This window comes from Alternaria hordeiaustralica, assembly GCF_023758085.1.
Source record: "Alternaria hordeiaustralica strain BMP 2776 chromosome Unknown scaffold_1, whole genome shotgun sequence".
Classification (NCBI taxonomy): domain Eukaryota; kingdom Fungi; phylum Ascomycota; class Dothideomycetes; order Pleosporales; family Pleosporaceae; genus Alternaria; species Alternaria hordeiaustralica.
The window spans coordinates 68,720-82,074 of record NW_026056773.1 but is presented as its reverse complement, the minus strand read 5'-3'; the positions used below and the strand labels follow the sequence as shown (position 1 = coordinate 82,074).

The 13,355-nt window shown below is 51.3% G+C and overlaps 5 protein-coding genes across 5 annotated transcripts; 2 read left to right on the top strand and 3 right to left on the bottom strand.

Moving 5' to 3' along the window:
- Positions 1 to 445: 445 nt before the first annotated feature.
- On the top strand, positions 446 to 3,472 carry J4E84_000024 (uncharacterized protein; the record flags this gene model as incomplete). The annotated part of the gene is made up of 1 exon (XM_049382669.1): positions 446 to 3,472. One exon carries the CDS (start codon positions 446 to 448, stop codon positions 3,470 to 3,472), a length of 3,027 nt encoding a protein of 1,008 aa, XP_049248187.1.
- Positions 3,473 to 3,828: 356 nt separating this feature from the next.
- J4E84_000023 (uncharacterized protein) lies at positions 3,829 to 4,734 on the bottom strand (the record flags this gene model as incomplete). Its single annotated transcript, XM_049382668.1, has 2 exons — positions 3,829 to 4,458; positions 4,726 to 4,734. The coding sequence occupies 2 exons, from the start codon at positions 4,732 to 4,734 to the stop codon at positions 3,829 to 3,831; spliced, it is 639 nt and encodes a 212-aa protein (XP_049248186.1).
- Positions 4,735 to 7,664: 2,930 nt separating this feature from the next.
- On the bottom strand, positions 7,665 to 9,787 carry J4E84_000022 (uncharacterized protein; the record flags this gene model as incomplete). The annotated part of the gene is made up of 5 exons (XM_049382667.1): positions 7,665 to 7,856; positions 7,905 to 8,099; positions 8,211 to 8,595; positions 9,536 to 9,638; positions 9,688 to 9,787. 5 exons carry the CDS (start codon positions 9,785 to 9,787, stop codon positions 7,665 to 7,667), a joined length of 975 nt encoding a protein of 324 aa, XP_049248185.1.
- A 1,524-nt stretch (positions 9,788 to 11,311) lies between these two features.
- On the top strand, positions 11,312 to 12,403 carry J4E84_000021 (uncharacterized protein; the record flags this gene model as incomplete). The annotated part of the gene is made up of 1 exon (XM_049382666.1): positions 11,312 to 12,403. The coding sequence occupies one exon, from the start codon at positions 11,312 to 11,314 to the stop codon at positions 12,401 to 12,403; it is 1,092 nt and encodes a 363-aa protein (XP_049248184.1).
- A 169-nt stretch (positions 12,404 to 12,572) lies between these two features.
- Positions 12,573 to 13,245, bottom strand: J4E84_000020 (uncharacterized protein; the record flags this gene model as incomplete). Its single annotated transcript, XM_049382665.1, has 3 exons — positions 12,573 to 12,829; positions 12,889 to 13,030; positions 13,159 to 13,245. The coding sequence occupies 3 exons, from the start codon at positions 13,243 to 13,245 to the stop codon at positions 12,573 to 12,575; spliced, it is 486 nt and encodes a 161-aa protein (XP_049248183.1).
- Between the last annotated feature and the right edge of the window lie 110 nt (positions 13,246 to 13,355).

Genomic DNA, 13,355 nt, shown 5'->3' with positions numbered 1-13,355 from the left:
TCTCGTGTCATTCCTTCCCTTCGTCAAGTTGGCTTCCATAATTAGCGCCACGGAGCGAGCTACGACCATTACGACTAATGTCCGATTCTTCGCATTGCGCCCACGATACGGTCGGCCCATAGCGCATACGAACTTCGCTGCCTTTACTCTCCGCTCCAGAGCTACTCCTCGGTTTCGCCCATCCATTCGAACGTTTTCGAAGATCTACCGCTTACCCCTCGATCCTGAACCAGTTGCATCTAAACACACGAAAAGCGGCAAGGCGAATCACCTAGCAGAAGCGAAGGTACTCACACGTCTGATATATCAACCCCCCAAAGCTCCAATCGGATCAGCCTTATGCTCCCTTACGCAACCGCCGAACCTTGAACTCTCCGAGCCCAAGAACAAACATACAAAGCCTCCTGCGGAGTTCAATAGAACCGAGTTCTTGAGAAGAAGAGACATGTCGTGCAGCGTTGAGGTCGTCACAACGCCTACGGCCGATACGCCGGGAACAACGCTCGTGCTACGGACGGCAAGCAAGCACTATGTTTTCGGCAACCTGGCAGAGGGAACCCAGCGGGCGATGGTGCAGCAGGGCACACGTCTGCTGAAGGCGCAAGATTTCTTCATGACAGGCAGGACAGAGTGGAAGAACATGGGTGGATTGATTGGCATGATGCTCACATTGGCCGACTCGACCACCAGCTCTTACACCACCGCCATGGACACCTTTCGTCTGGCTCAAGAGCGGGGAAAGAAAGGCGAAGCACCCGCGAAGCCGCACTTCGACATATACGGCCCCCCGAATTTGAAACACACACTGGCAACATGTCGGAGGTTCATATTCAGGAAGGGCATACCCATCAATGCGACCGAGTACGTGAAGCAGTCACCCGAGAAGGACGCAAATGGTGCTATAGTTCCGACGTGGGAGGACGACAATATCAAAGTTTGGGCTCTCTCAGTAGCGCCTGTCAACTCTGAAGTCGATGCGCAAGCGGAGGCTGATTTGGAGGCGCGGCGACGGTATTTCGACGAACACGAGAATACATTTGACGGACTCCAGGCCCCCGAAAATGAAAGCCCGGAAGACCGCGAGTTAAGGTACGACCGGATACGAACAGCGACCATCAAGTACATGTTCGATTCGAATTGGAAGATGGATACACTGGCAGAACGCCACATTTCTGAGGTACAAGTGCCTGCTCAAATATTCATTCGTAACCCCGATACACACGGCTTCTCGGCCTACCAAGGGCCGATGCCAGGGGGCAAAGAGCCTCTTCCTGACATTAAAGTCTGGACCAGGACGCCGTGGCCTGGCGCTATGATTCTGGCGCTACCACCGACCAGGCCAGCACCAGAGTGTGTTTCGTACATCGTGCGGTCGCATTCAGCTCGTGGTCAATTCGACGTCGCACGCGCGAAAGCGCTAGGTGTCAAACCAGGACCGGATTTCGGAAAGCTCACCAATGGCATATCGGTACCGAACGCGGACGGCGAGATGATTACCCCAGATCAGGTCATGGGCGCTGATAGGCCCGGTCAGGGTATCGCCATCTTGGACATCCCCTCAGTTGAATACATTGAAAGCACTCTTCAACGAGAAGAGCTTAACTCTCCAGAGGTTATGACTGGCATTCGAGCTATCGTTTGGATGCTTGGTCCAGGCGTCGCAGGTCACCCAGATCTACTCAATTTCATGAACAAGATCCACAACGTAGAACACGTAATATCCTCTCTAGATACTGCGCCGAATCGCATCGCACACGACTCGGTAGCAGGACAAGCTACGCGACTTGGGCAGATTGATCCGTCAAGATATCGCACACCCGTTTTCGACAACACTACTGTACCGCAGACAAGTATATACAGGACTGGCATGTCGACAGCGTCGCCGTTGCCCTCCGGAGCCATCCGCGCTGACCGAGGCTTTGGCTTTAATCTCATGCCGCAGTTTGCCACAAAGAAAAACACTATATCTAGTCTCTTCGTACCCGATGAAGTGGCACTTACAACGCCGCCTGAGGTTCTCGAATTGGCTCAAAAGGCTCAAGCGGAGGTCAAAAGCAAAAGCAGAGAGATGCAGATATGGAGTAAGCTACTAGCGCGTCGTGACACCGAGGTAACGACACTTGGAACAGGTTCTGCCCTTCCGTCCAAGTACCGTAACGTATCTTCCACATTGGTGCGTGTTCCTGGCATCGGCAACTACCTCTTAGATTGCGGGGAGAACACATTGGGCCAGCTTTCAAGAGTCTTTCCCCACGAGGAGCTTGTCGATATCTTCAAGAATCTGCGTATGATCTGGATCAGTCACTTGCATGCCGATCACCACCTAGGCACAGCATCAGTAATTCGTGCTTGGTACCAAGTAGCACACAATGCTGTTCCAAACCCCCAGCCCCTGGACCCTTCCGCGAGCAACATAGACCCTAGCGCATACGGTCTTGCTGTCGTATCCCACAGTGGTATGCTCCAATGGCTTAACGAATACTCAGCCATCGAAGACTTTGGCTACAGTCGAATTCTTCCTCTTCAAATCACTCCCAACGAATATCAGAATGGCTCGAGGTTGTCTATACTAAACTCGTTCGGAAAGACACTATCTGAGAACGCGGCCATACCGAAAAAACAGTATGAGAAACTGTTTGGTTTCAACGAAATACAAGCTTCCAGAGTAGCGCATTGCCACGGTGCCATGGCTGTTTCGATTACATTCCCACGTGACCCAGCAGACCTTGAACAAATCAAGCCACTCAAGGTCAGCTACTCAGGCGATTGCAGACCAAGCGGTCACTTCGCCAAGATCGGAGCAGACACCACAGTCCTCATCCACGAAGCGACTTTCGACGATGAACTACAAGGCGACGCGAAGGCCAAGAAACACTCCACCACCTCCGAAGCACTCGGTATCGGCGCAGCGATGAACGCGAAATCCGTCGTCCTCACGCATTTCAGCCAGCGCTACCAAAAGATCCCCGTCCTTCAAACCGTCACGGATGGCGAGGAAGCAGACCCACTACTCAACCCCAAAGAAATCGCCGAAGACGTGCCCATGGAAGACGACGACGCCGAAGTCGACCCCACCACCGAAAACGCAGATAACATGGACATGCACCCCTCCATCCCCTCTTCCACAGCCCCTGCTCCCGGCCCAGCTAAACCCATACCCTCTCTCCCCAAGGAAGCCTCGTCCTCGCTCCAGGAAAACGCCCGCGTCATCAAGGTGCGCAACAAGGATATGAAGGTCGCTATTGCATTCGACTATATGCGCGTCAAGATTGGCGAGATCTGCGAGATGGAGAACTTTAATGATGCGCTCAATGAGTTGCTGGTTAAGGATGAGGATACGGATGCGGCGTTGGAGCCGGCGGCGAATGGGAAGGGGAATGGGAAGAGGGCGAGTGAGGATGATGGGGAGGGGAAGGGCGGGAAAGGGAAGAAGGCGAAGAAGGCGAAGGAGAAGAGTAAGAGGAATAACTGAGATGGACTGCATGTGGTGTGGTTGGTGAATGAGGATTACGACATTGATGTACATTATGTGTAGAAGGAATGGTTACTGATGTGTAAGTATAGACTAAATCAAAACGATCGTCACATGAATCTCTACATGATGTTTCATTATTATCATATCAATGGTTTATGTGCAACCCCGGTTGTCCGCCTGTCCAGCCGTGAGAGTTAAACAGTGTGCTAATAAGCATGCCATGGCTACCCCTAAATGCGACGCCGATATCGCCAAACGCCGGAATAGAGTGGGTATCATGCGCATCATACCTGAAAGAACAACAAAAAACAAAGGGGATGTTCTCCCGTAAAACTTATGAGTAGACATCTTCCTTAGCTACTGGGCTCGTTATCCCAGGAAGGGTCGGTGCTGGCGAGCAGCATCTTGAAGATATTGCCAGTAGACGGCTCCGTGTCGACTATATCTATAGGAACTTTGTAATGCTTCAATTCATCGTTGTCGAGGATATTCAGGCGCTCTTTACCAGTCTCGTCGTTTCCGAAGCGGATGAACTGGATACCGACGTGTTGAAGCCTTCCGGTCGCAACCAGGTGATTGACTAGGTTTGTAACGTGGTTTTTGATGGTTGAAAGGCAATGATGACCTGGCGACCATACACCGTCGGTGAGGATGTAAATGTTAACTGCAGGCTTTTCTTCTACTCGTGGAGACCAGGATGACCGCTTGCTGGCTTGGCTTTGGTGCGGTTTGTGGTAGTAGTCTGGGAGAATATTGCTGAGCGCAATACCCATTTGGCTTTGGCCACTGGGCTTGACTTTCTCAAAATTCCTGAGGAGTGCCTTGCGATCCTTCCCACGGCTGTCATATCTCCGACTGTTGGCGAATCGTAACTCGATACCATCTGGATCCATGGCCTTGACGAGGTACGCTAGAGCCTCGAAGGTACTTTTGACGTCATCCCAGTGTTGTCGCATAGATTCTGAGTCGTCGATGAGGAAGATCTAGTAACATCTCGTCAGCAAGCTTGCTAAAAGTTCCTCATGTATGTTAGCATACCTGATCTCTACCATGTAATTTGTTCAGCCATTCTTCGCCCTGCAAGACCGTGCTCTTATCCAACTTCTTCCTAGTTATGTAGTTCAGGACCCTGGTGACAGAAGCCGAAGGACGGGCCGTCCGACCGGAAGGTACATTGGCCTGTGGGACAGCACTGTTGGTAGGGGACAGCGGAGTCCAGTGCATCTCATGCGTAGTATCGAGGGCTGGACTGTAGGCATCCCGTCTCGGTGTCCTTCCCTGTCTAGTACTCGATGAACCAGAATCTGGACGAGGGGAACGATCTCCACTGATAGTTGTGCGTCTTTCTGGAAAACGATCCGGTTGATACCCGCGTGTATCGCTGACTAGCGGCCGCGCGTTCGCATTCATAGTGAAGCCCAACCCGTTCGTCATGCTTGGGGACAGATTAACAGGCACCGAGTGTCGAGTGTAGTTGTTCGGCGTGGGTGGCCGTGGATCTGTATCGTGAAATGGTGGGGGAGCCGTTGGTGTCGCTAAGTCTATGGCTTGTGTGAGACCATCGTAAACTGTCCACGCATCTGGTCTTCTGGCCGGATCTTGCATCATCATTCCGCTAACAATAAGAAGGACTGACCCAACAATGTTGTCTATAGCTGCTCGACATCGTTGGGTGACCTCCCTGTGCGTTTCTCCCACAACCGAGAGGACTTTGGTGGTGTCGTGGAAGCAGCCGCTATAGCCTGTGTTCCTGAGAGCCGGAATGGCTTCAGCAGCTTCGACGCGCTGGCGATGGTAGTCAATCAACCCTCTTCGGCCTAATACAGACCATACCGCGGCTTCACTGATCACACAAGCTAAGGCCCAAATATCCTTAGCCGGACGGGCTTGCTTGATGCTTTGTTGCTTGGACCTGTCTGTCTCGCCACGAAAGTATTCGGGCGCACCTAGAAGCAAGTTAGTAGGGGCTAAGTGAAGGACTTAGTGGCGACATACTGTACATCTTCGTACCGTGGACATCGCGCAGTTGAGTCTCGTCTGAGTCATCAGCCACCACAAACCCGGCGAGACCAAGATCTGCGAGTTTGAAGGAGACACTATACGGGCTATTCCCGTTCCGCTCCGATACGAGGATGTTATCCGGTTTGATATCGTTGTGTAGCCTTTGGAAGTCAGTCCGAAGTAAGAGAAGAGAGAACCCATGCTTTTGGACGTACCCCACTTTGTATGAATGATGGTTGTGCGGATTAGGAAAGTGATGTATACATGCTATTGGCTTGATGAATTGTATAAAGTTTTTCCAAAACTCCAGAATATCGGCCTTGGTCGTCGGCGGCTCGGTTCGTTCGAAAAAGTCCGTGAGTGTGCCACCACTAACGAATTCGCGCAGTATGTTACGAGTCTCACCCTGTGCCCACGAACCATAGAAGCGGGCCATGTGTTGCATCGCATCTCGACCACTTGGGTGGCTTTGTAGTGTTCTGTAGGCTTCGACCTCGTTGTTGTGTAATTTGGCATAGCCCGATAGGCTTGATTTCAGGATGAATACGTTGGTAGGGGGGATGTTTAGTTCGTTCTTAGCACAAAGAAGTCAGCTAGTTGCGTCAAATGTACGGACTTGTGCGCGCGCACGGTGTTGACCTACTGGGATGAGATGGTTGTACTCCTCGAATAACTCCACCTTAAAGATCACCGCGTCCACGCCTTCTCTCAACAGTGTCTTTTGCTTCATAGGTACGACGACATTGCGATGTAGCCATGTGTCGTGCAGTTGGCCAAAAACGAGCCGTTTTGGACAGAACTTCCACTGTGCTTGGTAGAACTCATCGAATATGGTCTTGGAAACCTCCGGCCATGCGTCGCAGGTAAGAAAAGGTAGCCCTGCGTCTGCCATGTGATCGTGATGCACGAATGTCGATAGGTAGATACCCTGATTTATCGACAGTAGAACCGCGAACACAGCTAAATATCTGGTCCGGACAGCATCCTCGAAGCCGGTGGAGCTGTCTACATATAGCAAGAGCTTTCGCAGTCTTTCCGTAGTAAGATAAGATCGGAGCCTATCTATCGATACGATCGGCCGGGTAACCAGTGGCATAGGCTCAGCTATCGCGACCGATGTGCATTCGTTTACGCGCTCGAGGAAATCGTGAAGTTCGGATCCCATCGTGGCTATAGGAGACGGTGCGCATGAGGTATACTCGGTCGGCGCGAATCGCGACAGGTATAGGAAGGGTTAGGAGGATAAAAGAGGCGGTATGAAGTTTGCACGTAAGCTCAATGTGAGGTTGGAGCTTTTGCAAGTATGCGCGGCAGGCTGAAGCCAGGGCCCTCGGGGGTCTGCTCCATGTCTGCGCTAAAGCGAGCAGGACAGGACCCCGCCCGCAGCCTCAAGCCACACTCGACCGGACCTGCATCAGCTGCATCATCGTCCTTCGTTGAGCGTGCCATCTTTCATCTAGAAATGAAAGACTTGCTGGCAGGAGATGTGATGAGAGGAAATAAGAGTTACCGCGAACAAAGGAGAGGTGACAACAGGAAAGTTGGCGGCCACGCGGCTACGCGGCTGAGCGACTGTGACAGCTACTGTCTACAAACCTACCACGATAAAATTATCACGATTTTCAAGGCTGCGCATATGTTTTTGATGAGGATTAATCGATAATCGGAGGTTTAATGACAGGATAGATCTGCCCTGTGGACACGAAGTTGGCTTTTAGGTTGAACAACGTGGAACCGCCAAGACGCATCGGTCCGCTGTTGACCATGGCTCGAAGCCCAGGCTTCATGATACGCTCGCAAGTTTCGACGGCTTCTACAGCGATCCTGATCCTGGAAACCCCGGCTAGATCCTTTTGGACGATTGGATCAACTCTCAGATCTAACGGCTCTCATCTCGAGCTATGCCTGAAGACAAACTCATCATACGAGCGCATGAAGATCTCAATAAACAGGATCACGATCTAAAGTTGTCTAGAAATCTATGAGTCTAATGTGCAACAGAGAAGACATCGTCATCGTTCCGATTCCTGCTGCCCTGGTGGTCTGACGCCGCAGAAATCAGACTTCCCAAGAGACCACCCACATACCCGAAAAGCAACATTGCAAACTCAAACCACACCTTTTACCAATAGCGAATGAAAAGCCAACGCATGTAACATAGCTGACTGACACGCAATACGATAAGAGATCAGGCCTCCCCAACTGCTTCGGACTGATCGTTCGACCGAGCTTCCCTTCTGGCGAAGTAATATATGAAGTACCACGCGACAAAGGTCAGGGCCGTCGCAGGGAGAGCAATCATGAGATATAGCCGGAGGCCTTGCATTTGCAGGTCTTGTTTACCATGTTCGAAGTTGAGAATGTCAGTGCTCATGAACGTCTAAATAGCTTCAGTACGTGTTTCCAGTATATGATATCGATCACTTACGGCGATGAAGGTTGCTGGAAGAAAGAAGAGGGTCACGGTGGTGATAACCCTCATGGAGACAGTCTCTTGTTTCGTCTTCATGGCAAGATCTTGCATCTTCACGGTCATAATTTCCATGCGAGCCGCGGATTCTCGAGACTCTTTAGCGTAGAACTCGCTGGCTTTGGAGCTTCGGTGCTGTAGTATACCGCTCATCTAGAACACGGCATTAGCATATGCTCAGTCTCTCGCTTCGATATATGTAGCTTTGGTGCATCCGACTATCACCCTAACCGTATGATGATGCGAGAGAGTATGGGTACTTACTAAGTTCTTCCGATTAGCCAGAAGGTGCAGCAGCGTCTCGGTTCTTGACTGCAGCATGTGCATATCTTTCTCTACTCCAATTATACCCTTGTTGAACCGATGGAGATTAGCCTTGCAGCCATCCTTCAATTCTTGAGGAAACTCGGCATGCTCTGCAACTTCGTCGTAGTGTAACCTCAGTTGCTCAAGAACTTCAGTGTTCAGCTTTAGCACAAGCATGGCTTCCTGTGCCTTCTCCTCAATATGTTGTATAGCTTGAAGGTTCTTGAAAGTGAACTTGTCATCCTTGTCTGCTCCGCCATCGGAAGACACAGAGGGTAGCTCTGGCGATACCGTTGTTTCAGGGGATGCTAGCAACGTCTTCTCGTCTCCGAAAGTTGAGCTGCTGTTGACTGTATCAGATCGTAAAGGCCGTGTTAACAATCTGCGAAGATCGTTCACGGCCGATTTCCAACGTTTCGCATCGGGCGAAGTGCTTGCTCTCTGTGCTGACGCCCAAACACTGCAAGGCTGGTTATCAAAGGTAGTCGTATTGGTGCGTGTATACGTCTGTGGGCTTTCTCGCAGTGTATTTGACCGTGTCCAGGCTTGTCCTGTCAGAATCGGACGCAATGTGTGAGATCGTGACAAGCTGGCAAACGGGCCTACGCTGGTTTTTGGGCTCGTGATCCTTGGCGATGACAGCGGGGATGGCTTCCTCTCGACCTCGAGGGCCGATACACCTCTTGTCAAAGCTTGCAATTTATCTTCGAGATAATTAATATACCACCGCCAGTTCTCTCCGGACCAATTGCACAACAACAGATGTGTTTGTAGTGCGGCCGCAAACGCATTACTGCGACACTCGAGGGGATTGCCGCTTTGTGTTGACTCGTCAGACACTTCAGTCACACGCTTTTGGATTTCTTTGTTTGCCTTGACGATGATCCAGAGCATTTTCCCATTTTCCACGTCGAAGGTATGGTATACAGCGCACTGGCGGATGGACCAAGGTTCTTTTGATCGAGGTGGCGTCGGTTCCACGGATCTCAGATTATAGCTGAAGCGAAGATCTCTGCCCGAGCGGCCTAGGTCTGGTAGCACACACGCCCTGTCATAAGACGCTAACCGGTACTCTGCTTTCAAGCCACTGAAGTGAAAGTCTTGTGCTTCTTCCTTCAGCCCGAAAGGAAATACGAAATCTAGAAAGGAAGGAGAGACCTGATAGATTGTACACAGAAAGCTGAACATGTCGTGCGTGATCTTCAATGGTGCCCGAGCATGGCCAGCTGTCAAGAATCTGTCATCATCAGCTGAGTCTCTAGAAAAAGAAAAAGCCAACTAACATGAAACGACATCTCGGATCGGCAGCCTCAGGTGTTAATGAGTGTCTACAGCTAAGTATGAGTTCCAACTCTCGTTGGTTTTTGACGCATGCTGAGCTGAAGCCTTGAGTGGGGTCAGTACGTCGAAGATTGGCCAGTAATAGAGTGCTTACGATTGTCCAGTTCGCGATAATCGAGGAAGTCCACAGCTACCTTCTCATCTTTGAACAGAAACTCGGATTGTGATTGCAACCGAGATGCGTATCCAGCCATACTATGGCTAAGGGTACATCGTTGTGTGAGATTCTGAGGATAGCGTCGGAACTCCTTGCATGATGAAACGAATTGATCCATTGCAATTGCATCGAAGGTCAGTAATGAAACTGGAAAGTGCCTCACTAACAAAATTGGGTAAACCAAGTTATATACCAGCACTAGACATGACCGCAGCACCGAGTTCCAAGTCCGGTGTTGCCCTCATCGCCACGACATCCTGTCTAGCTAGCCCCGCGGCAGACTATCATGCAGCCCGCCCCCACAAGATCATTGCCAGCATTTCTTGTCAATCATCTTCCCACCGTCGACCTGCAAGCGTTCTTCGCTGATTCTGCCTCAAGGTCAGAATATGTACAATTACTGATCACATAATAATTCATACCGCATCCAACTTCTTCGGAATTCGGAACTTGTACGTATCATTGATGACCTGCACACTATTCTCAGCACATATCGACACAAATTTCAGGATCTCCTACTTGAATGTAGAAGTCACCCGAACCGTGCAGCTCGCTCAGGTATTTCTGCAAATCTGCCTGATCAAGACGATAGACCGGAAAAGTATCCTCGACGTAAGACATTGCGTAGGAGGTGTACGATGGGCGGATGAGAGTGCTAGGGTACGATTGGTATTGGAGTAAACGGATAGAGAAGGCTATACCGGTGAGGTCTGTGACATTCCTGAGGTGCACTTTAGGGACCTATGTCCTTCGCGCATTCGCGATTGCCAGATATACCATCAGGCTGGACTGCACCAGTACGTGAGGCTCTGCTTCACGGAATTCATCGCGAGTCCTCCAGCTTCATGTTGCGAGGCTGTCGATATCGCTCGGGTCCAATTGACGAATGGCTGAGCTAGGCGTAATTGCTCAACATACCGTAATGCATGCACCTGCAACACGAGAGTATGATATGACATGTAGTAAGTTTTGAATGGTCGAACCTGCAGAACCGGTGAACTGCATCGACTGCGCCTCGCAGCCTTCATTGCCTAGTGCGCGAGCCCCATTGGCGAGGCTCAATGTGAGCAGCACGAGGGCGGAGACGAACGCCATTGTGACCTCAGCAAATGTCGGGGCAGACTCTCACATACATGTGAATATATGCATCAGCGGCACATTTCCTCGTTTAGTCGTGTCTGAGATGCAGCATATACGAGGTCTGCTGAGGTTCACTGCCTCGACTTCGCCTTCCAAATCGTGGGGGTCCGGACTGGACTGCCCATGGTTTAAGAAGGGTGGATCCAGCACATCGACGAAGATCTCATGAACTTCTGGACAGAACGAGATATCAGTATATCGGAATGGTGTCGCGGCAAGGAGATGGACACAGTCATCTGCATCTGCGGAGTATGTCCGCTGTGTTACGGGTATGACGGAGCTATGTACCTACGTACCCCGCTAAGAGTCACTGCCCCACCAAAATTTTGATACTGTCCAAACTTTGGCTCGTGAACTGCGCACATATTCTCGGCCTCCAAGACTATAACACTCTTTAATTCTTCCCAATAAGGAGGGCACAATGTCGAAACCAAAAGACCTACGCAGTCTCATCGACCTTACCAAAACCACACAAGCACTTCTCACCCACTACCAATCCTCTCTCGCGCCCACCAAAGATGCCGCTCCTTCGTCTGAAACGGAGATAGCAGATCCTCTAGATGTTATCAGAGCCTCGACTAAGCTCCTCAAATCGCATACGACCACACTGTCCCTCCTCCTCATCAACCCGCCCCTCACACCCTCCGCGATAATAGCGAAGATCGGCGATGTGACCTCGGGTCCACTGAACAGTATGGTGACCGCGGCTTCGTATATACCGCGAGAGGGTCAGAAGGGTGATATCGGAGACATAATGCGCACAGAAGTTAAGGCGCAGGTACGGAGATTGCTGGGAACATGGGGAGAAGTTCTCGCCATGATCCTGAAGATGGCAGAGAAACGACAAAGCGCAAAGGGTAAAGACGCCGGTCCCACCGAGAGCGAGAAGCAAGAAGTCTTGTCTTCCACCGGTGTACTCTGGGACGTGTGCGACGCACTGCTAAAGCTATGCGAAGACGGCGTTGTTGGACTAGTAGTCAAGAAAGCGCAAGAGTACCGCGCAGTCTTACTAGATGCGATCGAGGAGCTAAAAGAATGGGGCGAAGACGTGGACGACGACGATGAAGCGGAAGGCAGCGACGACGAAGACGAGATATTCGGCGCATCGAACAAGATCGGCAAGGACAACAAGGAGCTGAAGGAACTCCTGGATACTAGTGTCAAGAAGCTGAAGATGATCGGCATGCTCTACCAAGCACTGATCAAGCGGAGGTTGAAGACTTATCCTGCATCGTCTACGCTCGAACCGACCACCACAACGAACGGTGCGACCTCGCCGCCCTGCAAAAAGTTAGATGCGCTTGTGAATACCCTCAAGACGATACCTGAGACGGTCGACGATATCGCAGGCGCGTTCTACGATCTCGACGAAGACGAAGCGAAACAGACTCTGGACAAATGCTGTGGTGAGGCAAACAGCGCAATTGAGTTGGTCAGGCAGAGCTGGGCAGGAGAAGACGATGAGTTCACAGCATGGTCTGGCAAATGGGCGACCGCACTCGAAGCTGCGTGAACAAAATCCGAGACCAGTCCAGCATCACCAATCACTTGCGCACGGGGTCAAGCATTCAGCAACTGAAATGAACGATACGGTATCAATTGCGATATACAAGCGATTGTCGCATTACAAATTCCTAATCAACCAACGCGCCCTTCGCATCACACCTCCAGGTATTCGACATCTACAATCCGAAGACAGCAGCCATACCCATGGCAACAACACCGTAGCTAGCAAGCTTGCCAGCAGCAGCGTTCTCAGTCTGCTCTGCGACACCAGAGCTGGTGGGCGACATGGAGCCGCTCATGGTGGGGGATCCGCTCATCATGCTGGACATCATTGAGCCGGTCATGGAAGCGCCAGATGAGGGAACGGCAGTGGGGATGTCGGAGAGGGTTACACCGGCGGCGGCGCAGAGGGAGGAGACAGCGGGTGCGAGGCCTAGTTGTCGCGTTAGACATGGACGTAGATGATAGGTATGTAGGGTATGCAAAACGTACTGGAGATTTCACTCTGCTCGCATCGCTCAGGTGCGCAAGTGAGGAGCGAGTTCTCAATGGCAGAGCGGCCGCTAGTGCACTGGCAGTTTGTGTCTGTGACACCGCAGTTGGAGCTGGGGAGGGCAGCGACGAAGCAGGGGATCTGTTGATTGTTGTGTTAGTTGGTGATGCTACATGAGATGTGCCATATCGCGATCGCGATCGTCTTGATGTGGAGATGTGGGCTCCGCAGTCCGATCCGATCTCAATAGGGGAGGAAGGGCAACATACAGCGCACTGGGGGATGCCGCTCAAATCCTGAGCACCAACGAAAGCGAGCGAAGCCGCGACGGCGAGGACGGTAGCCTGGAAACGCATCTTGATTATATGGTATAATATGTATTGGTGATAGTATTCGATATGTGAAAGATGGACTGGAGTGAGGGAATGTCGAAGTGAGATGGAACAGGGTTGAGCGAGAAAAACGA